Source organism: Silurus meridionalis, chromosome 8 (genome assembly GCF_014805685.1).
Source record: "Silurus meridionalis isolate SWU-2019-XX chromosome 8, ASM1480568v1, whole genome shotgun sequence".
Taxonomy (NCBI): Eukaryota; Metazoa; Chordata; class Actinopteri; order Siluriformes; family Siluridae; genus Silurus; species Silurus meridionalis.
In genome coordinates, this window is record NC_060891.1 from 3,946,962 (window position 1) to 3,970,293 (window position 23,332).

Here is a 23,332-nt window from a genome sequence, read left to right on the forward strand (position 1 = left end):
GTTCCACTAGATTTTGGAGTGTGTTTATGGATGTGTGTGTTCATCAGCCATAAAGGTATTATGAAAGGCAGGTACTGATGTAGGTGAGATCAGAGCTCTATAGGAGGCCACTCAAGAACTTCCTCTCCAAAGCATGTAAACCAGATCTTCAAGGATCTCACTTTGTGCACAGAGGCATTGTCATGCTGGAACAGGTTTTGGGTTTCCAAGTTTAAGTGAATTGTACATTTTATTAAATCGCATCTAAAGACGTCCTGTACAGTTGAGTGCCTTCAGCTTTGTGGTGTCAGTTTGGAAAAGAACCACATATAGCAGGAAAGATCAAGTGTCCCAATACTTTTGGAAATAGTGTATAAACAAAGATTTTTAATGCAGCATGTTTTGGGAACTCCTTTTCTCGGCGCAATCAGGCTAAATTCACCATTGGATAGTCCTACGCAAGTTAGATGAGTCAAATACAAATTTGAATCCACTGAACTGATCACAATTACTGTGGAAAATCCCATAATGCAAATGGACTACTGCATTTTTGCACAGTGGCTTCATTTCCATTGTTGAGCGAATCATCATTCAGGAAACCGAACGCACTACTTTAGCATCATCAGTGCAGATGTTTAAAGCTCAGGCTGTCTCTGAGAGACAAATTGTTGCCAGATAACCCGTTTTGGAAGACACAAATGGCCAGAGTAGTTTTCAAAAATGCATAAAAAAGCAATTCTGCGTGACATTTATATGCGGCGCTTATTACGGTTGCGTTATACAGTCTGAATCTGTCGTGTCAATGAGGAAGGCAGCCTCTTATGTGTGCGGCTGTAAAAATGCAGTGGGTGGTGTAGATGTACAAAAGAACTTGATGAGCTCTGAGGCATGGAGGCATGGCTGCTCAAGAAATTTGTTTTCGTTCGATGTTTACGCAGTCGAGAAACATTTAAAAATAATAGGTTTACTATAAATCGTGCGTCTAAATTCCTGAGGAAACGACTGCACGATACAAGAATTGTTCCTCTGCTGCACAGGAGAATCATATGACCAGAAAAAAATAAAGATTTCATTTCAGAAATATACTGTCCCTGCTGTTAGACTGGTGGGCTGGCGGAGATCAGAGCAGCAGGCAGGGTTGGGTGTTTGAAGTACATGCCAGACAGGAAGGATTAGCGTGGTCATGTGAGAAGAAATGACCTCTGGTCAGCAGGCCTGGTTTGGCAGCAATGCATTTGTATTGGAGGGGGGGACTGGGAAATGAAAGAACAAGGAAAGAGGTGGAGTGTAACAGTGAAAGAAGAAGAAAGATTGGATAGATGAAAAAGGAGGACTACGTTCTTCACATTCCCGTTTAGATGCGACAGAAATCCATTTCTTTTCTGCATCGACATGACAAGAGATCAGGTTTTATCCCAGAATTTTCTGGAAGCAAGAATTTGATCCCAAACAGGCCTGAGCCATGACCTGGATTTGGATCAGATACTTTGAGAAAATGATTCGTTTGATATTATGGGAATTGGTTCAAGCAAACCTGTGAGGAAGCGCCCAAAATCCAAACAGTGCGAGAGAAAACATTTTCCCAACAAATCGGAAATCAATGTAGCGGTCATGGTTTCTCACTTACCCGATCCAACGTCTGGGCTACCTTATGTTTACGGTGATTGATTTTTCTGAAATGAAGTTTTGTTTGTTGGTCATGACGAACATGAATCTAAATTGATATTGACGTGTGAAATACAAGGTGTTTTAGGCGATCAGATGCGCTCACATAAAAGATAAATATGGGTCAGTTGCTAATGTAGACTATCAGTATCTAAACAAATATCCAGAGTTATAGTCAAAGATGCAGACGAGACCATGCATTATATTTTTTTCCTTTCTTGTTTCGACTTGGTTGTCTTGTGGACTCGACATCAAATCTTACTTTTCTTATGATTGACATAAAAACCTGTTTTCTCACGACATAACTGTATCCTGAGAAAACCTCGTGCCTGGTGTATATCATGGAGTACTTGTTGGAGTCTGAAATCTTTATCGAATTTACAATTTTATCTCTAGGTTTGAGTCGAGTTCAAAGTAATAACAAATGCGATCATGCTGCCTCTAGATCAGGGGTCCACAACCTTTTTTGCGGTTTAATGTCAGACAATATATTCACAGACCGGCATTTCAGGTGTGGCGGATAAATACAACAAAAAAAAAGATACCACCGGCATAAAACCGGTATTTTCTAAATATTATAATAAACATAAATCCACCGTGGTGTTTTTTGTTCATTTTGCTCGCTTGGGGTTTGAATTAGCAGTAATGTATTGTGTGTTAGCAGCCGAAGCAGCCCCTTTAAGAAGGTAGCGGAGGGAGGTAAGACATGTGACCGAGGCATCATGACATGCATCAAGAGTGAGTCATAGACACATGTGGCGGAGAGAATCCGGTAATTCCCCCCCCAAAAAAACCGTTTAGAATCAGATAAATAAAAAACTAAAATAATGTAAGTTATGTATTCTTTCTGTGCGGCCCGGTACCAATTGACCCGGGGGTTGGGGACCACTGCTGTAGAACATGCTCTTATGCAGAGTCCACTGATGTTGGTTACATTGAGATCACGAGATGATAAAGTCATGAACACGAAAAAACAAGAAAGGAAAAAAATATATAATGCATGGCCTTTTAAGACTTTCATACAAAGTGATGAAAATGGAGGAGGAGATTTGAAAAAAGGATGAATGAAGAAATGGACGGGCTGTATGACAGCTGCCTGGACAGAAGAGGGACAACAGTTTACAGGGTTTACAAAATAGAGCTCTCTGGTGTTCAAGTGATAGCAGTCTCAAATACACAGGAGCATATCATCATCGGTTGTAACAGACCATCAGCTGCCAAGTGGTCTCTTGTGGTTATTCCTGGTAGTTGGCATGTCCAAAGAAGTAGTCCAGATATAGAAGCTCAGAGGATGTGCTCCAAATCATTTTGTACTTATGTCCTTCACCTTTCCTTTAAATACCCAGGCCAAGGCTGAATGGTGAGAGACAGCTGAGATGCATTTAGTTCGCCGAGGCATGCTTGCAGCTGTAGCTGAGGTTTTAATGCTAAATATCCAACATAATAGTGCTGGGAAGCATGATCTAGCTCAGAAAGAACGCACTTGAATTACAGGCAATGCTATGTTACAGGCTAATAATAGCTTAGTGATGAATGCCAAAAACAGTACCATAAGACTATATAATTACGCATGAGCAAAGCTCGTTATCAAACGATAAAAAAAAAAAAAAGCTATCAGGGGTATTGCACCGTAAACTATGAGAAAATCGGAGCAACGATGTGAAGGTAAATCTGTGTGAAGATGGTGTCAGTCATGGCTTTGGGTGTAATTTGCTCCTGACAAACTGAATTTCAATCAGGCAAGGCGAGCACAGCCGACGCACTAATGGAGGGGTCAAGTTGAATTGCCACACTATTAGGGGAATTTGAATCTCAACCATGCTGAAAAAGCGCATGGTGATGCAGAGCGAAAGGGAAGCAGACAAGCGTCTGGGCTGCACTGATAAAGCAGGTTCAGCTGACTGAAATCTGGCTCTCGTGTTAAGAAAAGGAGACGTCAAAAGTTTAATAGAAAACTCTCTGCTGTTTGATCCCGACTGGCTGGACTGATCAAAGCAGTTTAATGCATGCTACTTCTGCACCGTTCGCTTTGGGAAGAAAAACGGGGAAGGGAAGGAAAAGAGGGGAAGAAAGAAAAATTGATGGAATAAACAGTATAGGGCTTCGAGTTGGCTGTCAAAGCTGTTTAATGATTTCAAGAGGCAGAAGAAGAGCTGATGTCCTTCAGGAGGAGTGAACGAGGACCAGGCATCTTACCATTACACATGTAGCTGAACATGTTTTTGCCTGCAGGTAGGGCAAGAGGCTGATTGGGCAAGGGCGTTCAAAAGTTAGCATATATAGCAAAGGGTTGGCACTAGGGATGAAACAATACACCAAATTCACTGTTCGGTATGTACCACGGATTTTAAGTCACAGTTCGGTTAAATTGTGTTAAAGTTTTAAAATAAAATTATTTAACATTTGTAAACAGTTTCTACATTTTGTTTTTTTTTAACGATTTGAAAATAATGCTGGTTTGGTAAAATAAATTAAATGAACACACATTTTTATTATATAGATTCATCTGAGTTATCGATTAAATTGCCACAATTTAAATTGATTTAATTAAATTAAATAAATAGAAAAATTCCAATAAATAGTTGCGTTTGTTAGACCCTATTTGGGAAATACAGATGTGTATATAAATACGTTTTATATCTATATATTTACATTTCCAAAGATATTCTGTATCTTCAGCATAGTTTTTTTTTTTTTTTTACAAATGTCAGCATTTAAGAAACACAAGGTAGGTTATTTATTTTATCCTTCAAGAGAAATTCTAAAAGAATCGACGTTGTCGGAAAAACGTTGGCGATGACGAAAAGTGGCAGCAATTTTCGAGCATTCAGGTGTGAGTAGAGCTCGATGCCGGAGTGAAGTTGCTGTCCATGATGATATCGTGGTCAGAACAGCACCAGTTGCACAGCTCCTATACACGGGATGATGTCTTTTGGCACACTGACTTATGTACCGAGGTGCTTCCTGTGACTGTGCGTGCAGCCTTGTGCAGCCATCTATCGGCGTGTAAGTCTTGAACATCTTTGATACGACCTCGTATGTTCCGCACGTAAAACACGGATTGCGTTCGGTACACGTGTGAACTGTACCGGAAAGGTTCGATATAAATACGTGTACTGTTACACCCCTAGTTAGCGCTGAGCTTGCAGGGTCACTATGTGTCTTACAGTAGTGTTGGGGTCTTGTAGTGTTTCTCAGTGCGATTTTTGCAAAAACAACATAATGTCAGTGCGAGTGCCAAGTGAGGTAATGAATAAAATTACAGTTATGTCAAACCGTAACGGCAAACCAGATGAGGTAATGGCTGAAATCATTGCCGCGGCTCGATTGCAAAGCACTTGCCAGGAAAGCACGAGGTGACAGGAGGAACGGGGGAATACAAAGAAATGGGACAATTAGTTGAGAAGGCATGCTCGCAAGCGCACACAGCAAGCGACCAGATGGCATTTTGTTCTCGTTTGTCATACTGGCCTGATAGGAGGCGAACGAGATTATGCGCGTACCAGGAGAAAGGTGTTTATTGATCACGACGAGCCGGCTGGCCATAACAGGCCTCTGAGCCAGCCTTCAGGCAGAGAGCTGACAGCTAAAATTTGGCTGTTGGAGGACGCTACGCCCACAGAACCACGATGGCTGTCATACATTACACACCATCTGTCTGTCTCCATATCTTCTTTCTTGCTAGTTCTCTTCCCCAGTGAGAAGCCTTTTTTCCTTACAGATGGAGACAGTAGAGAGGAAGCTACGCTCGAGGAAATGTAGTAGGCAGGGATTACAAATACCCAAAGACTGTAAGTAAGGGAGATCACTTCAAATGACCCAAACAATAAGTTAAGTACACTAACAGGAAGACATTAAGAGCAATAAAGAAGAAAGAATGACAAAAGGGGGAATGAGGCCCCACAAATGCAAGCTTGAGGCAAGTAGGCCTGCTTCTTATACAGTCCATTTGTCGAAAGCCTGCTTTCGTGAGAGCAAGCCGAGGGTTACGAAGTTGCTGTTTTCGCTCCATTTGTTTTTCCACCCCTAACCCGGAAGCTCTACGTGGCCTTTTAAGAAACCAAGGAGAATTTGGCTGACTCGGTAACCCCTGCCTTCAAGTAGCAAAGAATTCAAAAACATGATGAAGCAAGATGACTGATTTCTCATAGAGCAGTTAAAAAAATGCATTGCAGCTTCGGTACATTTACAGACCGAGTCATAGGTCTACTTTGAAATAGCCCCGATGTTCTCTTAGAGCGCTTGTGTGACAACGCGACACTGCGCTAGTCCAAAAAACTCCCGTGACGCAGCGTTTAATTAGCCAAGCTTAAAAGAAAGCACTCATAGTGGCCTAGATTCGTTAATGAGGTGGTGAAGGTGAAGGATCCTTCTTTACCAGCTCCTCTGTACCCTCATGATTAGCGCATAAAGGAAGAAGAGGGCTCAGGGGGGGAAACGCCTCACAGTCCAAGGGTGTAAGCTGCGTCTCTGAAAATACCTTTCTATTCTTTTATTTGAGTGCAGATTAGTTGTGACCTTAAAGATGAACCCGGGTGCTGAGAAAAGCACGATGGAAGGTAATGAAAGCGCACGCCACACGCTGAGAAAAAGTATACGCCCCTATTAACCCTACTTTCATGCTGTACAATATACAGTCTCAAAACAGCTTCAAGTAGGGACACACTGATTCGTTTCTTCATCTGGAACACAGGAAGGCAGCCAAGGATATCCTTGAAACCAGAGGTTATGACAAGCTAAGACAATCATAGAAGCTAATTAGCATGCAGGAAGGACTCCTAGCACATGTCCCCCTTCCATTCTTGAAAACAACTGGCCTAAAAATGATTGAATTCCCCCCACCCTCCTCCAGCTATATTAAATAACTTTTAGGAAGCAAAGTCGTTGTATCAAGAGATTACAGAAGAATTTTGCATGGGTTGTGTGATCGTAACACTCAGAGGCCTTTTCCCAAGGGTTACCCTGTCAATTCTCAAAAATCCAAGCACCATCTTGAGTGGAAAATAATGAGAGGACAGAAAAATGCTATGCGAGAAGCTAAATACTGCAAGCGCTGTATACCTGGGCATAAATTAATAAACAGGACTCAAACATAAAGCCTTTATGGGTTCACACATCAGAACATGAACCGAATAGGTGGCGTTATCTCTGTGGTGAAGGCGCCAACTGGATGGGATTCCTGCTGTGGCAAGAAAACGCAGAGATACCTGAAAAGATAAGGTTAAGGCTAGACTAGGTGAATCGATCAAACACGTCAACACAAGACAGGCCTTTGTAGTGCAAATAAAGGAAAAATGTTCTGTCTCTAAGAAGATGCAGCTCTACCTCTTCCATGTTCATTAATATTCCAAGTGACACTCGGGACACGCCTTGGTCTCCGTAATGCTGTGATACGTCCTATTCATGTAGCAGCGATGGTAAAACAGTTAGCGAGTAGAAATCAATTTACATATAATCCCTAGTTGCTATGGAATCACCAAGGACACCCCCCCTCCCCCCTCAAGGGTATTCCCGCTTTACATACCCAGCATTCTAAGGTTTGGTCTGTCTTGCTTTGACGGATGCAACAGTTCCACACATGTAGAACTCCGTCTGCCTCTCTCACCCTCTGCCACTTCTGTACAACTCATTTCTCCCCCAAGTCTGTCCATCGGCAATGTTTTGATGATAGATTCTTAATGCTCAGGCTGGGTTCATCATCTCTGGTCCCACTCAGAGAAAAAGAGAAAAAAACGGCGGCACTGGAGCGGTACAAGACAGCTGGAGGGACTGGAAGTGAATCGGCGAGTGCAAGCTGCCACAGAGGGTTCGAGCTGCTGGGTGACAGCAGTAAGGCGTTGTGAGATATGAAGGTTAGAGATTGGAGGAAGAAGGTTGTGTGCGCGCATGAAAAGGGAAGGGGAAATCAGTGGGATAAGACCACAAACCACACATGAAAGCGTAGCTCAATTTCCTCCACACTCTCTCTTTCTCCATTATACCGCTTCGCTCACCCTCCTCTGTTGCCGTCTCTTCCCTCGGTTGCGCTCCGAGTTGAAAAGTTCACAGGGTCTATGAGCTGAATCTCTCGACCCTTACAACATTTCATTGCACCCCTTTTGAAATACCTGTTTATGCAGTCACCAGAGCACTGTTTCTGTACCTGTATGCGCACAGAAGAATACATTTGCTGAATTAAGCTGAATATACACAAACGGGTTCTCGCATGCCGATTCCTGTGTCGTTTCCCAAAGAAGGGAAACCGAGACTACAAATTTTAACCTGCTGCCTGCAGGGAAGGAAAAAAAATCGATAGCAAAACCGAAGGCCCATCTATTTTTTGACTGCACACCTACAAACCCCCAACCTACCCCCATCCCTTTTCAACCCCCTCATCATCGTGTCTGAGAACAAACCTGGAGTCTTGTGACCTCTGTGTTTGGCAGGGATATTTAATAAAGGTAATTTCATGCTTCTGAATGAGGAGAAGATGCCGTTCATTACGGGAGCTGAGGAAGAAAGATTATCCTGCTGTGTCTTAATCACATTTGCCCTGCAATGATTATGTCCTTTATCAACCTCTTGTGGTTTAAAAAACAAAAAACATTAGAAAGAAATTGAATAACTATGGAATAAATGTGCCAAAGGTTTGTTTTGAATAGGGAATGAACCATTCTGAGCTAAACAACACAGCATCCAGGGTCTCTATAGTATAGAAATGCTAACACATTAACTAAAGGTCGACCCATGTGGGCTTTTCTCTGGCCGATGCCGATATTTAGAAATTAGGGCAGTCGATTGCCGATATTTGACGCTGATTTTCTTCTCCCCCCCATATTATTTAGAATATTACTCAAATTTTACCAATAAAATCTAGGCTAGATTAAGAACAAATAATAAGAACTTAAAGCCGGGGACACACCATCCCGGTTGGCTTTAGTATCTTCAGTGTGTTCAGCACTGTTGTCTCTAGTTTGATGGGGTCAGCTGTTTTTCAGAAGATTCTTCATGTTGAATTGGAGGTGGAGCTTGTCTGCGAGAAAGAGAACTCCGATTGGCTATTTAGCTCAGCGGATGAGCTGACAACGACGGAACTCGTCTTTCTTGCTCTTGTCTGTGCAACTTAGTAGACATGACTTGACACGAATAAGGCAGGTGTAAACGTTGCTAGTTTTTCCGGGTTCTTTTGTTTGGATGCTGAATACAGACTACTGCCACCTGCTGGTATGGGAGAGCTCCGCGCTCTCATGCCAGCGCAGAACGTGCACGTACGGTTTTGATGCGTCAGATGTCTAATAATCGGCCGATTATTTAAGAAATGCCAGAAATCGGGCTGATTGTGCTGCAAATTAGGTCGACCTCTTATAGTAACGTGCGCAATTGTATTGAAAATGCAACTGCCACTAACGTCTGAGCGCTTATGTCAATTCTGATGAATGAATCTCTGTTGTAGAAGCCTCAATTTGGGACGGAATTTTACGGAGGATTATTGTCTAAACAAGCTAAGAAGGTAAAAGAACGAGATGGAAAATAAAGAGCAGAAAGATGGAAAATCTCCTGGCCGTATTTCAAGAGGTCAGGGGCCTCTACCGTGCTGCCCCATTGGCAATCAGCAGATACTGCTGCCTTGGCCTTCTGTTCGCGGCGGGTAGTCAGGTGCTGCAACCGAGAAAAAGAGCGAGAAAGAGAACGGAAATGTGTGGACATGCTGCCCGGTGCCATTTGTTCTCTAGCGGGAGTTCCGGCGCAAACTCCCATAATGCAACACTGCGACGCGGTTAGGGGTAAGCTCTTGGATGGGATTAAATCTACCGATATGCATACTGAAATCTCTCTGAAGTCTTCTCACAGCAAAGCTTTGCGCTCTGCCAAAATTCCCCACTGTTTCCAAAACTGCAGTTTCAATAAATTTCATTGGAGAAAAAAAAATAAAACCCAAAAAACGTTATTGGAGAAAACGGGAACTTCCTGTTGAACCACAAACAAAGTGTCAATTACAGCACAAACTTTGGCTCTTTGGTATTAGACGGTGATATTAAGTGGCATGTTATGGTGAGAATTGGATCTGTAACAACACAAATGCAAAAGTAAACTCGGATTAATTTCTTATTACACAGAGATCAGAACATTAAAACCGCCTGCCTAAAGTTTACAGGTCCTCCATGAGGCCTAGACTCTACTAGACCTATGAAGATGTGTGGAGATATTTCTATAGCATGGACAGGATTGAGATCCAGGGAATTAGGAGACCACGACGACACTTTAAACTACACCATATGGATAAATTATACTGGGCCACCTGACTTTCCAGCCATATGTTCTCACTCTCCAAAACTCTTACCACAATATTAGAGGCACCCGATTGTATAAAATGTCTTTGAATGTGGTAATGAAGTTTTTTCTTCACTTGAACTAGGAGACCCATGTCTTTCATCCACAGGGTAATTTTATAGATTAATAGTTCATTTTAAGCATTCTTTTTGAAAGCTGTTCTTCAAATGAAGCTGCTGAGTCAGCAAGTAAAAGTGTATTACAAAATGTGAGACTACTGTAGGAATGGAACTCATTTCAGTAAGATGATAATTTCCATGTGTGTGCCGGCCGGACGCTGCTGAAAGGATTTCTTTTTCTTCACACTTGAGGATACACACGCGCACACACACGCGCGCACACACACGGCTACTGCATGGCTGAAACTAAAAAAAAAAAAAAGAAAAAGAAGGTACTGACCGCCGGCACCAGGAGCTTCTTGACCTCCTCCACGGCTCTCCTCATCTTGATCTCGGCTCGTGCCTGTGTGTCCTCCACCGTGATGAGAACGTGCAGGTCCTCGTTCAGGTGCTCCCAGTTCGGCTTCCCTCGGTTCTGCTCCTCCTGCAATAAAGGAAAAATAACGGTTGAATGAAAGCGCTATCTGCCCTCTTCCACATACATGAGCTACCAGACCAGCAAGGTTGGCTAGTGTTACTGTGGATTGATGGGAGAACGAGGGTGGGGGAGAAAAAAAAAAAAAGAGTGAGGGGAGAGAGGTAGTATGTGCCACCTTGTGAGCAGTTGAGGTTTAGGGGCCTTGCATCTGGTGGTGGTGTGATTTGGATTTTCAGATCAAAAGTCCAAAACTAATGAGCTACCACTTCCTTGACATCTGTAGCAACATCAGGATTTGTAGCTTGAGCAAAAGTACTGGTACACTTGTACAACACTGTTTCCTGTAGTCTGTGAAATTTCTGTAACGCTGTACGCTTCCTCTCACACACACACACACACACACACACACACACACACACACACACACACACACACACACCATTCAGATAGGCTAGAAGGAGGTGTCAATAACTTCAGCACTGGTCTGGTTCTCACAAAGGGCGTCACAAAGAGCCATTAACGGCCGATAACAGCCCTGGTCCTCAAAGGAAAAGCAGCAGGCGACCGTCAGCATGAGATCCATTCACAAAGCAACAATTATCTCCTCGCCAAGCAATTCCCCCCCCAAATCATCATCATCATCAAGGATGAACACAGGGTGGTGGTGGTGGTCCTGGTTGGGGTAAGAAGTGTGAAACGGAAATCTGTCTGTCAGTTTTCTTTTTTCTTTTCATTTTTCCATTGCTGTAGTGAGAAGAGGAAGTATAGAGCACTGAAGCAACTCCAGTCCTCATTTTTCCACACAGACTCGCGTTTCAGAAAAAAAAAATGACAAAGCCGTCTGAGACGTGAGGAGGTGGGGAGGGTGACTGTCTTGAAATTAAGACTCTGAGGCAGTGAGACAGGCCAGGACAGAGCTTTTCTGAACCAGGAATCACACCTGAAGCAGCTCATGGTTCAGGATCTTTAAGTCACAGACACATAAGATGCAGAAAAAACTATAGCCAGACAGAGACAACCGTGAGAAAGACATGTGATGGGCAGATAAGACTGAAAGTCAAAAGATATAGAAGCATCCACAGACAGAGATCAGTCAGATAAATAGGACACACAAAAACTTGTCAGACAGAGACACAGACAAAACTATAGTCAGGTGAAGACACAGAAACAAGTTACAAGGAGACAAGTCACAGGCACATAAGACTCTGAAAATCAAAAGACGCAGACAGATGAAGACAAGACACTGACAAAGAGACAACATTTAGTGAGACAAGTCGCAGACAAAACTAGAAGCTCAAAGAGACAGAAACACAGAGGGACAAGTTACAAACACAAAAACAAAGACAAGTCACAAACAGACAGACACGAGTCAAAGACACAAGATTCAAACAAAACTACAGACAGATAGAGACGGAGAAAAGTTACAGACTGACAGACAACAGTATGAAAGATGCAGACAGACAGAGGCCTGGGGAGACAAGTCTCAGACAAACAAAGACAGTAAGTAGAGAAGCAGTTACAGAAAAGTTACAGACGAACAGAAAGACGACAGTAAGAAACAAGTCAAGGTACAAAGGATACTGAAACTGAAAAGACACAGACAGACAGAACCATAGAGACAAGTCACAGACAGAGAGACAACATTAAGAGAGACGAGTCATAGACATAAGACACAGTCTCAGTCTGTATGTCAGTCTCCAACAGGCACACAGACAAGTCACAGACAGACAGCCAGACAGCCAGACAGACAGACAGACAGACGGGATTTTGTGCTGGTGTTGTCTGTGGTATTTGAATGAATGTCCCCATCAGCAGGAAGTAAAACAGGACTGTGTGTAATGTAGGAGACAAAAATATATTTTATTCTGCTTTTTATCAGATAAAGACTGTAATTTATTTGAATTGTTTACACGTCCGATCGAGACGATTATTTCACAAGGTCGAGCTTTACGAGTAAATAAAAACGCCAATTCATTTCACCAGGAGGCCTTCAGATGGCCAGTGTTGATTAATTCCATTAAGTTTGCTTCCTCCCTCTCCCTCTCCCTAACCCCCTCATCCCTCCCTCCCTCCTGGTGTCCAATTGAGGTGTCTGCTTGGAACGAGTGTATTGTGGGACTCGGCAGGGGACTTGCACCTGACACGCTTTCTAATGCGCCGAGCGAGAGCTGAACAACAGAGCGAGCCCTCCCTCCAACTCTCTTCCTCTCTCCTTCCCGTCCCTCATCGCCGCAGACTCCGTTACCGTGGCGACTGGACCTAAACACACACCCCTCTTTATTGTGTGGTGCTCTGTCCCGGGAATAGTGGGAAATCGGCCATGTACCTCAACGAGACAGGAAGCGCACGCCTCCAATCAACAACAGAAGCTACTTCCTAGACTTCCTGTGTGTGAGTGCATAAAACAAACAAACAGAGTAGCGCGTGAAGAACAAAAAACCCCCCAAAAAAACCCGCCAGACTAAACTACTACTAACTGCGTGTGTGTGTGTGTGTGTGTCAGAGAGAGAGAGAGAGAGAGAGAGAGAGAGAGAGAGAGAGAGAGAGAGAGAGAGAGAGAGAACTTTAAAGGAAAATAAGATTCCACATGTAAGGAGAAGCAGGAGGATGTGGAAGATGAGTAAGAAGGTACACACACACACACACACACACACACACACACACACACACACACACACACACACACACACACACACACACACCCTCCCACACTAAACATCCTATTTCTGTCCAAACTGTCGTCACTCGCAGTCGATCCTGAACACAGTGAAGCGGTGAAGCCCACACATCATTATCATTCCACTGCTCTATTCCTGCACCGGATTAAAGCCGGGTAACTCGACGTATCCGCGCACACATCACACCACGGAAAAGAGAGAGAGAGAGAGAGAGCGCGAGAGAGAGAGCGAGGGAGATGGAAAAAGCAATAGCAGAAGGGAACGAATGCAATAGAAAACACATTGAGTGAGAGAAGGAAAGGGATTGACAGGGAAAGAACGAATAGAAAGAAGAGAGGCAGCGTATGAGAGACTGTCAGAGCAACAATGAGAGAGAGAGAGAGAGAGAGAGAGAGAGAGAGAAAGGAAAGACAGACAAAGAGCAACAATTTGGGAAGACAGGCAAACAAAGAGGCATGATGAAAAAGTCAAGATTGACAAAGAGAAAAAGAGCAAAGATTACAGCAATAATGTGTGAGCGAGAGAAAGAGAGACAGTGAGAAAGAAAGAGAAACAGACACTGTGATAAAAAGACACTGAGGAAAAACAAAGCAAGTGAGACAGTTTCAGGTAAAAAGGCAAAAAAAGAGAGGGAGGAGAGACAGACACTGAGACAGATAGTCAGTGAAGGAGAGGAAAAGAGACAGATGGACAGTCAATGAAAGAAGGGGAAAAAAAAAAAAGACAGACAGACACAGAGTCTGTGAAAAAACGGAAAAGACAGACAGAGCCAATAGTATCAAGACATACTAAAGAGTTACTGGAATGGAAAGATAGAAAGAAGCAGAGAAAGACAGAGCATTATGGAGCTGGAGATAGAAAGAAAGACAGATAGAGAGAGACAGGAGGACAGAGCTGGGTTTGATCTCGGCTGTGTTGTCTCAGAGACCTCTATTTGAGCTGCATTTGATCAGACATGGAAGCAGCGCACAGGGACCGGTTATTATCCTGAGCTGGTCTGTCATGCCCAATTCTATTACATCTGCTCATGCGTAGCTCAGCAACACACACACACACACACACACACACACACACACACACACACACACACACACACACACACACACACACACACGTCTACAGTCTGCCTGTATCCTTTCATTGCTTTTTAATACATTTTACCTACTCAGAAGTTTCTCTTACTTTCCCCTCATATACAATAAACAGTGACACCATATGGACAAAATGTTGTGGACACCTGACCGTAAGACTGGTATACATGGACATCTCATTCGCCCTTATTATAAGCTCCACTCTTCTGAGAAGATGTTCCACTAGATTCTGGAGTGTATTTGTGCAGATTTGCGAAGATTCATTTAGCTACAAGGGTGGTAGTAAAGTCAGGTACTGATGTAGGTGATGTGAGGAGGCCTGAGGTGCAGTCAAGTGTTCACATTCAACCTAAAGATGTTCAATAGGGTTAAGCTCTATAGCAGGAGATCTTCCACTCCAAACCGCAGAAAGCATATCTTCATGTCTTGTTGTCATGCTGGAAAAGGTTTAGGGTTTAAAGGTCAGGTAAAGATGAAATTTCATGTTGCATCCTAATACTTGTGTCTCAATACTTTGCTCATATAGTGTATCTCTATGGTAGGATAGGATGAAGAAAAGCTGATCGGGAGGGGATCTGGAGCTGAAAGATGAGTATGGGCGAGTTCAAATTCCACCAACAAGCTGTCACTGCTGGGCCCTTGAGCAAGGCCCCGGACCTCAACTGCTCATTATAAATAAAACAAACAAAAATATTCTGGGGGAATTTTGGATTCGAAGTAAAGGAAACTAAAGCGGCTCATGCTCCACTCCGGTGGGGAAAAAAAGAACCATGTTCAGAGTCTCACCTTCTTCTTGTCCCTCATGGAGCTCTTTCCTCTGACCATGATCTTGCAGCCGGTTTCTGCCTCCAGCTGCTTCGCCGTGAGACCTCGTGGCCCCAGAATCCGGCCTACGAAATTATACTGCAGAGAGAAAGAGAGAGAAAGAACATTAGTAATGAATAAAAGAAAAATAGTTGATATTTTTAGAAAACAGGATATTGCACTGGACACGTGACTGCGCTCGAGATATTGAAGGAAATGCAATCTCTTTGCTTTCATAACAGCTAGCGTTCGGCCGCTGAGCAAAGCGGAGCGCAGACACGCAGGCAGTGTGAGACACGACTTGAGACACATGATTCCGGCACTCGGCGAGACAGCTTGACAGGGCGAAGACGTGGCCCATCAAAACGCCTGGTTTTGTTAGACTCGAGCAATGACACATAATTAGAGAAGGACCTCCTGTGGGAATAGAAGTGGAATGCCAGAAGGTACTTAAAATACCAACTCAAGTGTATTAGTGTGGAAACCACGGTGACGTCAAGGATGTGGGACTCATTGCAGATAATGTCTAATGGGTGGGGAAAAAAGAAAAAAGAAAAAAAAAAAAAAAACCCGCCAAAAAAATAAGGGGGTCAACAACAGACTCGTACAACCACGATGCACCACAGGTGATCATTTCTTTAAGGTCAGATCATAAAAAACATCGTAAAAATCATCGTAAAATCGTACTGAACTTTAAAACAAAAAAAATATACAAATGAACAAACAAAAAAAACCTTGACGAAAATGTGTTAATGTTTATGGATAAATATAATTATGCAATTAAAACATTCTAAATGATAAATATAATATAGCGCTCTCGGTGCAGCGCGCAGTCACAATGCGTAAAAACAAATAGCATGTGGCGGCTCCTATAGGTCGCTCTTGTAATGACAGTGGACCAGAAGCCGGAAAAACTATTGGTATGGATTTTTGCTAATAGTTCAGCAATCGGTAAAACTAATTGCAAAACTGATTAAATCGGTCAATTTTTACATGATATAGATGATATATAGTAATAGATTTTCATGCCCCATATATAATGTTAATATCTTGGGTAATTATGTACAATAATTTAGGTGCAATAATAATAAAAGTAACATGCAATAACTTGTATAACTCTGGATGCTGGATGTTTTTTGTTTTGCACACCATTCCAAGTAAAAAGGGCATTTGATGAAGGGGTAAACGATATTAGCTAAAATTCATATAAGGATATTTTTTACTTAACAGAAACATTGATATTATAAGAAAATTTGGAAAAAAAACTAAAATCACATTTGGGTACATTTCAGTTACAATATGAATTTTAAACTTATATAACTAGAAAAATGCAGCATTATAGCTATAGGAAAATCTATAGCACAACATTATACCGGTACTCATGTTCATGCTGGTATAGCGCCCACCCCAATTTGATCGTAAAAATCCCAAGAATTTTTAAAACTGCTCAAACATGTCTATCCAACTTTCTCGTGGCTAGATTAGGTCTTTGCCAATACATGAAGTGCGACCGGTGAAGGAATTCGCATCATCGTAAAGCTGAAACACAAAAAGCGAATGTGTTTTGCACAGTCCTAAAGTCAGCAGGGTTGTTAACTTTCTCTAGCTGTTCTGCATTAAAACCTGACATCCGAACACCAAATGTGCTTGGGCCCCTAAATCGCTCAGATATTAATCATTAGCACTATTCGAAGGAAATTCCGCCGACAAAACATACACAATATATCAAAAGGCAATAGGGCAGATTTCCCTGACGAGCGGCTCGGCATAAATATCACGCTAACCCCGCCCCGAGATTAACCCTAACCCTACAGCAACACACACACACACACACACACACACACACACACACACACACAAAACTTTAAATAATAAATCTGTCTCCTGCTTTGTTTCAATTCCTTGGAGCACACTGGTGTCAGTTCGTTCAGATTTTACGACTCGTATTAGTATTTCCCTGAACGCTAAAGTCTGGTAAGAGCAGTTTATTCTTATTAGGAAAAGAAAAAAAAAAAAAAAAAGGAGGGCAGAAACGGATGGGAAGCCGGAGCAGGGTGGAGGCACTGGTCCTGGAGATGATAGCTAGATAGAGTCGTACTTCCCTGTTGAAGACTACACTCATCTTCTGCACTGCATTACATTAAAGGTTCAATAAGTGTCTTCCTCAACCACTCAGACACAGGAATGTGTGTGTGTGGTCAGACGGTCGTGTAATGCACTGTGTATCCTGAGCCTAAAGGACCTGTCTGTTCAGATCTTTTACACACACAGCCACCAGGCCAAGGAGATGATGACATCAGCAGTGTGAGGTGCAATGAGGAAGGAGATGAGTCTGTAGCAGGTAGAGTGATTTTAAGGAGAAAGACAGCAAAGAGATATAAATCCAGACCAACACCAAGAAGGAGAAACACACTGAGGTAAAAAGATGGAGAAAGAGCCATAAAAATGACGGTTTCATTATTAAGGTGGTGGTACCTCAGTGGTTAAGGCTCTCGGTTACTGATCGGAAGTTTAAGCTATGGTAATCGCCAAACTGCCACTTTTGGGTCGTTGAACAAGGCCCTTAACCATCTATGCACCAATGGTGCTGCATCATGGCCTACTCTGTGCTGTGACCCAAGCTGAACATCACTGAGATATGCAAAGAAAGAATTTTACTCCGCTGTACTGTATAAATGCCAATTAAAAAGCTTCTTCACATCCTCCTTCATTTCTATACAAATGAAAATACCGGTTTAATATTTCCACATTTTCATCCAGAAGACAAACCTCTTTTGCCCTACTTTAATATCTTCAACACAAATGATGTGTGTGTGTGTGTGTGTGTGTGTGTGTGTGTGAGAATGTGTATGCTGATGCTGATTAGACATGACAGAGAGCAAGGCTATAATGCACTGGGGGAAATTGCTCACTTTGGATCCTGGAACCAGGCAGTAATTACAGCCAGAAGGGGACGCCAACACTTGCACACGGAAATTCATCAGAAAGAAGGGAAGAAAAGAAAAAAGAAAAGAAAAGATGGACAAGACCATGAGTTACACAATAAGGTTGCCTGCTTCGTGAACAGCTAATGTTACATAAACATTACAGCTTGTGGGAAATCTAGAGTGAAGATTCTAAAGATCAGCTCTGGAGGAGACGGAACAAGACAGATGAAGCAGAAGTGGTCTCATACACCAACAGCTCCAAACTTCAAGCCGACGACATGTTCCCAGGTGGATGCACCATAAATGCCGGATGTTCACGAGAAATAAAGTCAGAATTGCGAGAAAAAAAAAAAACAGAATTGAGAAAAAGAAAAAAAAAATGGAATTAGGCAAACATTTTTAACTTGGCGGACTAATAAAGTGACAAATTTTGGGATTATTTCAAACAAAATGTTTTTTTTATTTTTAGAGCAATATAAAATTATAATTTCTTTATTATTTATAATTTTTAATTTTTTAATTTGTATATTAGTATTTACATTTTGATGTGATGTGACAATGATATGCACTAAATGGGTTTAATTTTCACAGATATTCTTGTGTGCAATTTCAGCGAATAAAAATGTACATTTTTCTAAAAAGGAAACGAATGACTTCATTTTAAAAGCCCAGTTTTTTCTCATATATTTAGAATTGCTCTTTGGTAAAGAAAAAACTACAACTTATCCGATTCCGCGATTAATCGTTGAAAATATGTATAAAAACGTATAAAAATAAAATAATCGGTAGAATACTCAATTTCTAAAAATAAAATATTGCTGTGAAAGAGGACTATTTTCAAGGTGACTGTGTAAACATAGATGAATAAACTACTACTTGTAAACACCACCTCGTACATAGCATTGCGGTGTCCAATCTGAAGTCCCACTTCCGATATTTTAGTGAAAATCTGAACACTAACCTGGACCAACACACAAGTCTGCTCAAATACCAAAAAGGCTTTAGATCCAGGTACTTGCTTTAAAGAAGCACCGCAAATGGTTAAGAAACCGCTAAATCCTTAGCCAAATTCATCCAGAGATACAGTAAAGACTCTGGAACTGGCTTGGCATGTGGATCCAACATTGACTAATTTATTTCTCTGAAAGTATGAGTCAATATGTCCGTTTAACCCAAAGCAGCACGCCTGAGTAAACAAGACCGATTTCAAAAGCTGGAACATGTGCGAGTGTGTGTTTACCCACTGACTCCAGCACAAGTTCTCTGTGAGGAAGGGCAGCCTCTGAGCGACGCCACAGGGATGCAAAACAACACGAGGCTAAAGAGCAGAGCGGACGGATCTGCACACTCTGAAGCTCATGGCTAAACCTCGGACGGAGATCAATGGCCGGGTTATGCTCCATAATGCAGCTTCTTTCAGTCCATGCGCGCTTCCTCCCAAACACTGCAAATCCCTGCTTCAAATCCATTGCGAAGTGTCGCTCAGGAAAACCACATGACACAGAGTCACTGAACATACCAATGGGGGATGAAGGTCCAACATTCAGGTCAACACCATTCACTACTACACCACATTAACAAATATGTTGTTGACTTGTTCTGCCTAACATGAGATGTTCCACTATGCTAAAGACTTGAAGAATCATCTCCCTAACTGGGCAGGCTATTTTTAAGTTGTAGATTAGCTAAGCAGAAACTACCTGCTGCACTACAGCACAATCTTTGTTTCTGTGGAATGAGGTTCAGTCAGTATTAGCCAAGTCATGAGGTGATCCGACCTGGAACACCTCCAAATCTACCCCACTAAACTTTGAGGTTCAATGCTACAAAGGGAAAAACTGGAACGGGTCTAAATCTAACCCCTGGATTTTGGGTTCAATTCAATCCAGGTAGGAGATACATTGAACACTTGTTTAATGTATTAGCTAGACTTGTCCGGTGAGCTGGCTAATAAATGTCTGATCTGTCTACGCATGGAATTCACATTTATCCCTTTTTCCACAGTCTGTATTCAAGTAATCCGATTTGAAAATCAGCAGCAGAAAGATCTAGTGCGCAATTCGAAATCAAATTGAACTACATTTAAAAAGAAAATACGATGCTGAAACACAGGGAGGGCAGAAGGTCATGAGCAAGTATTGTTTTCTATGCTAACATTAAAAAGAAACCCAGAGCGGTTTGATAGCAACCACCGGAGTCAGTCCTCTTGAGCTGTTCTCTATTGGTTTTACAAAACATCAAGGCGGATTATTAAGTGGACTCGAGAGTCGACGGAACGTTTGCTATGCACCTAAAAATAAAAGGCGAAGCACACACACTTGAGACCGAGAGGGGCTTAGAGTCACAACTAAATGGGTTTTTGTTTACGACATGTTATCGGCTTAGTGTAGCCAGAGAGAGACAGGGTGTTTGAGGTGGAAGAAAAAAAAAAAAAAAAAAAAGTGAGCGTGTTTCTGCACCTCAGTAATGTAGAAGAGAGAACAGAAGTAAGAAAACCTCTTTCAATCTAAAACTAGGTTGAAACTCCCCTCCATCATGTCCTCTTCAAACTGATGTTCCTGAGCACTGCATCACTCTCATCTCTCCTGCCTGGGCTCTGAAGATCTTAAATGTGGCCACATTAAAAAGACGAAAAAAAAAAAAAACATCAGCGTTTCGGCTAAAATCTCGAGACGTGTTATCCTGCATGGCAGGAGAAAGAAAGAGTGCGCATAAGAAACGAGGCAGGGGGTGAAGAGGTGTGAAGAGGTGACAGGATATTGAGCGGTCAAACTAATTACTAATTAACTTGAGGCTAAGTAATACAGTGCCTCGGGTTCAGAGAGACGGACGGCGCAGGAAGCCAAAAAACAGGCGAATGGTGAGAGGTCGGTGTAGAGCAATTGAGAAGCTCGCACTGTGGTTTAACTTTTGTCTGAATACTTGGGCAAAGGTATTTGTCCGAACGCGTTTGTTTCTTCGGAACACTGTTAGGAGTCTCCAGTGTCGGCGCCATGCAGCCGTCCGAAACGATGCTCCAAATAGTTTTTCCACCTCAGGAAGGTGTCATTCATAAAATCTAGGGCGAAACCATTCTTAATAAATTAGGAGCTTGTGTGTAAACAGAAGCTGTCGCTTTACAAGAAAGGAAAAAAAGGCTGGTTACAGATTCTGAGGTGTTCAAATCAAAAGTCTGAACAGACGGAGAAGCACAAGGCCAATAAAAAAAAAAGAGGGACAAGAGTATCTGGAAATTGTGTTTAAAAAAATATATATATAAAACTGTGTTCCAGGAACGAATTTACTACGCTGAGCGATTATGTGTGTGATTTTACAAGCCAAGCACCTGCTTATGATTTTTTTTACAGGACGTCCGTGATGAATGTGAAAGCGTGTTTGCATCGCTGAAGAAATATTATTACACCGTCACAAAGCTTCATGGGTCTCTCTTCTCTCCAACCCCCCCAAAAAGAAAAAGTCGCACGTCAAATCAGACACTATAGAAATCAAATATTGCAGAGGCAGCAGGGCGAAGGGTCACCATATCCATCTATCCATCTATCTATAACACGGTAAGAATTTTCCTGTGTGTGTATATGTGTGTGTGTGTGTGTGTGTGTGTGTGTGCGCGCGTCAGATCCAGTTCCAGATGGAAAATTCATTATCATAAATCATTAGCACTAAAGTTGTGAACAGCACCCGGCACCGATTACACGCAAGAGATGATTTAAGGTAAAACTCCTCCTGGAACCTATGGGGAGGACAGAGGATTAAAAAAAACAAAAGAAAGAAAAAAAACAAAAGAAGCAAAACCAACACCCCCTATTACCTTCTAGAATGTTCCTCACACCCGATGGCTTTTGAATCAAAAACACACTACGTGACCAATATAAAGAAAAATAAAATCCCCTTTGTCCGAGCTCAAATAGTCCAATCTGACAGATTATGACATGCTTCCTGCGAATAGAGACAGTCAGGTGTGTAGTGCTGTGTGTGTGTGTGTGTGTGTGTGTGTGTGTGTGTGTGTGTGTGTGTGTGTGTGTGTGGCCACAAAGAAACGTTTTCCACCATCCTCTGCATGAACGTCTAAACTATCATGTGGTACCAGTGACACATGGCTGTGAAAATGTGTGGAGGTTGCCAGGTGGGCGGGATTCACCCCTCAACCGCTCCTGATGAACAATCTGAGCTCATCAACACCACCTATGAGGCGGAATGTGCAAGATGCACGCAGATTTTTCTCTGTCACACACTTCCGCTGCAAGTATGACGTGTCTCCTAACCACACTCCTGAAATCAGGACTCGGCCTGGAGAAATGGAAACGGCAAAACATCTGCACAAGCAATCCACACTCTCGAAATGAAAGTCTCAACAGCCGGATGAAAAGCACAGGACTTTTAGTCCCTGTGTGTGTGTGTGTGTGTGTGTGTGTGTGTGTGTCTTAGCTGGATTTGATGAATCAGTGGGCATTCAGAAGAAGCAAGAACTCATTTGAGATGCTCAATTGGAGTCATTTCGCTTCAAAAGCCCCAGTAATAACCTGCAAATTAAAGTGTGTGTGTGTGTGTGTGTGTGTGTGTGTGTGCATATGTGTGTGAGAAACTGAGACTTGGATGTGCTAGTGTGCTCAATGGTCCTCCATGTTCATAACCCATATTTTTTATTCCCATTGTTCTCCTTCAACACACACAAACAAAATGAAATCCCAGTCATGATCGCACTGTACCAACCGCGCCGCTGCAATAAACCGTACCCTTAAGAGTGAGGTCGTCTCAAGGTCGCCTTCACCTAACCAAGAGAGCGACAGGATTTAGGGCGCAGCCAGACACCGCATCCTGGCGGAAAAAAACCCTGACTTCAGAGATCAAATGACGATTCTGCTCAAAACACACGCCGAGATCAGAGACGTACGTCAGCAATGGGGACGTGTGAGGAGTGGCAGAGGGGTGAGGAATTTCACACGGGGTCGTGTCCGCTGCGGTGTGAGGCACGACTGAGCAAAATACGACCAGAAATAATAAAATAGATAAAGTAATAATCATGGCATCATACAATCTAGCACAATATTGGCTCTAACAGAAGAGCTTCAGTAAGATGGAGGTGGAAGCTTAATGGTTTGGGGTTGCTTCGGAGCAGGGAAGGTTGGAGATTTATACGGGGTGAAAGGAACCAACATGACCAATTCAATACTTCAACACAATGAAATTCCAGCTGGACCAGACTAAACTATACAACGACTTGAATCGTACGTCCAAACTGAGAGCAAACAGTCGGCAGGAGTGTAATCCATAATGGAATGGGCTGCCCAGTCTCCACACCTAAATCCGATTGAACTGCTCTGGGATAAAATGGATCACAAAA

The 23,332-nt window shown here is 42.5% G+C and overlaps 1 protein-coding gene across 4 annotated transcripts in view; it reads right to left on the reverse strand.

Moving 5' to 3' along the window:
* The window catches only part of qkia (QKI, KH domain containing, RNA binding a), a 64,760-nt gene that overhangs the window by 17,398 nt on the left and 24,030 nt on the right, over nt 1–23,332 (reverse strand). For all 4 annotated transcript variants that reach the window (XM_046855352.1, XM_046855351.1, XM_046855354.1 and 1 more), the window contains exons 3-4: nt 15,047–15,163; nt 10,354–10,497 (exon numbers count right to left, since the gene is read on the reverse strand). In XM_046855352.1, the coding sequence (XP_046711308.1) occupies nt 10,354–10,497; nt 15,047–15,163 (261 nt within the window). The remainder of the gene's footprint in view (nt 1–10,353; nt 10,498–15,046; nt 15,164–23,332) is intronic.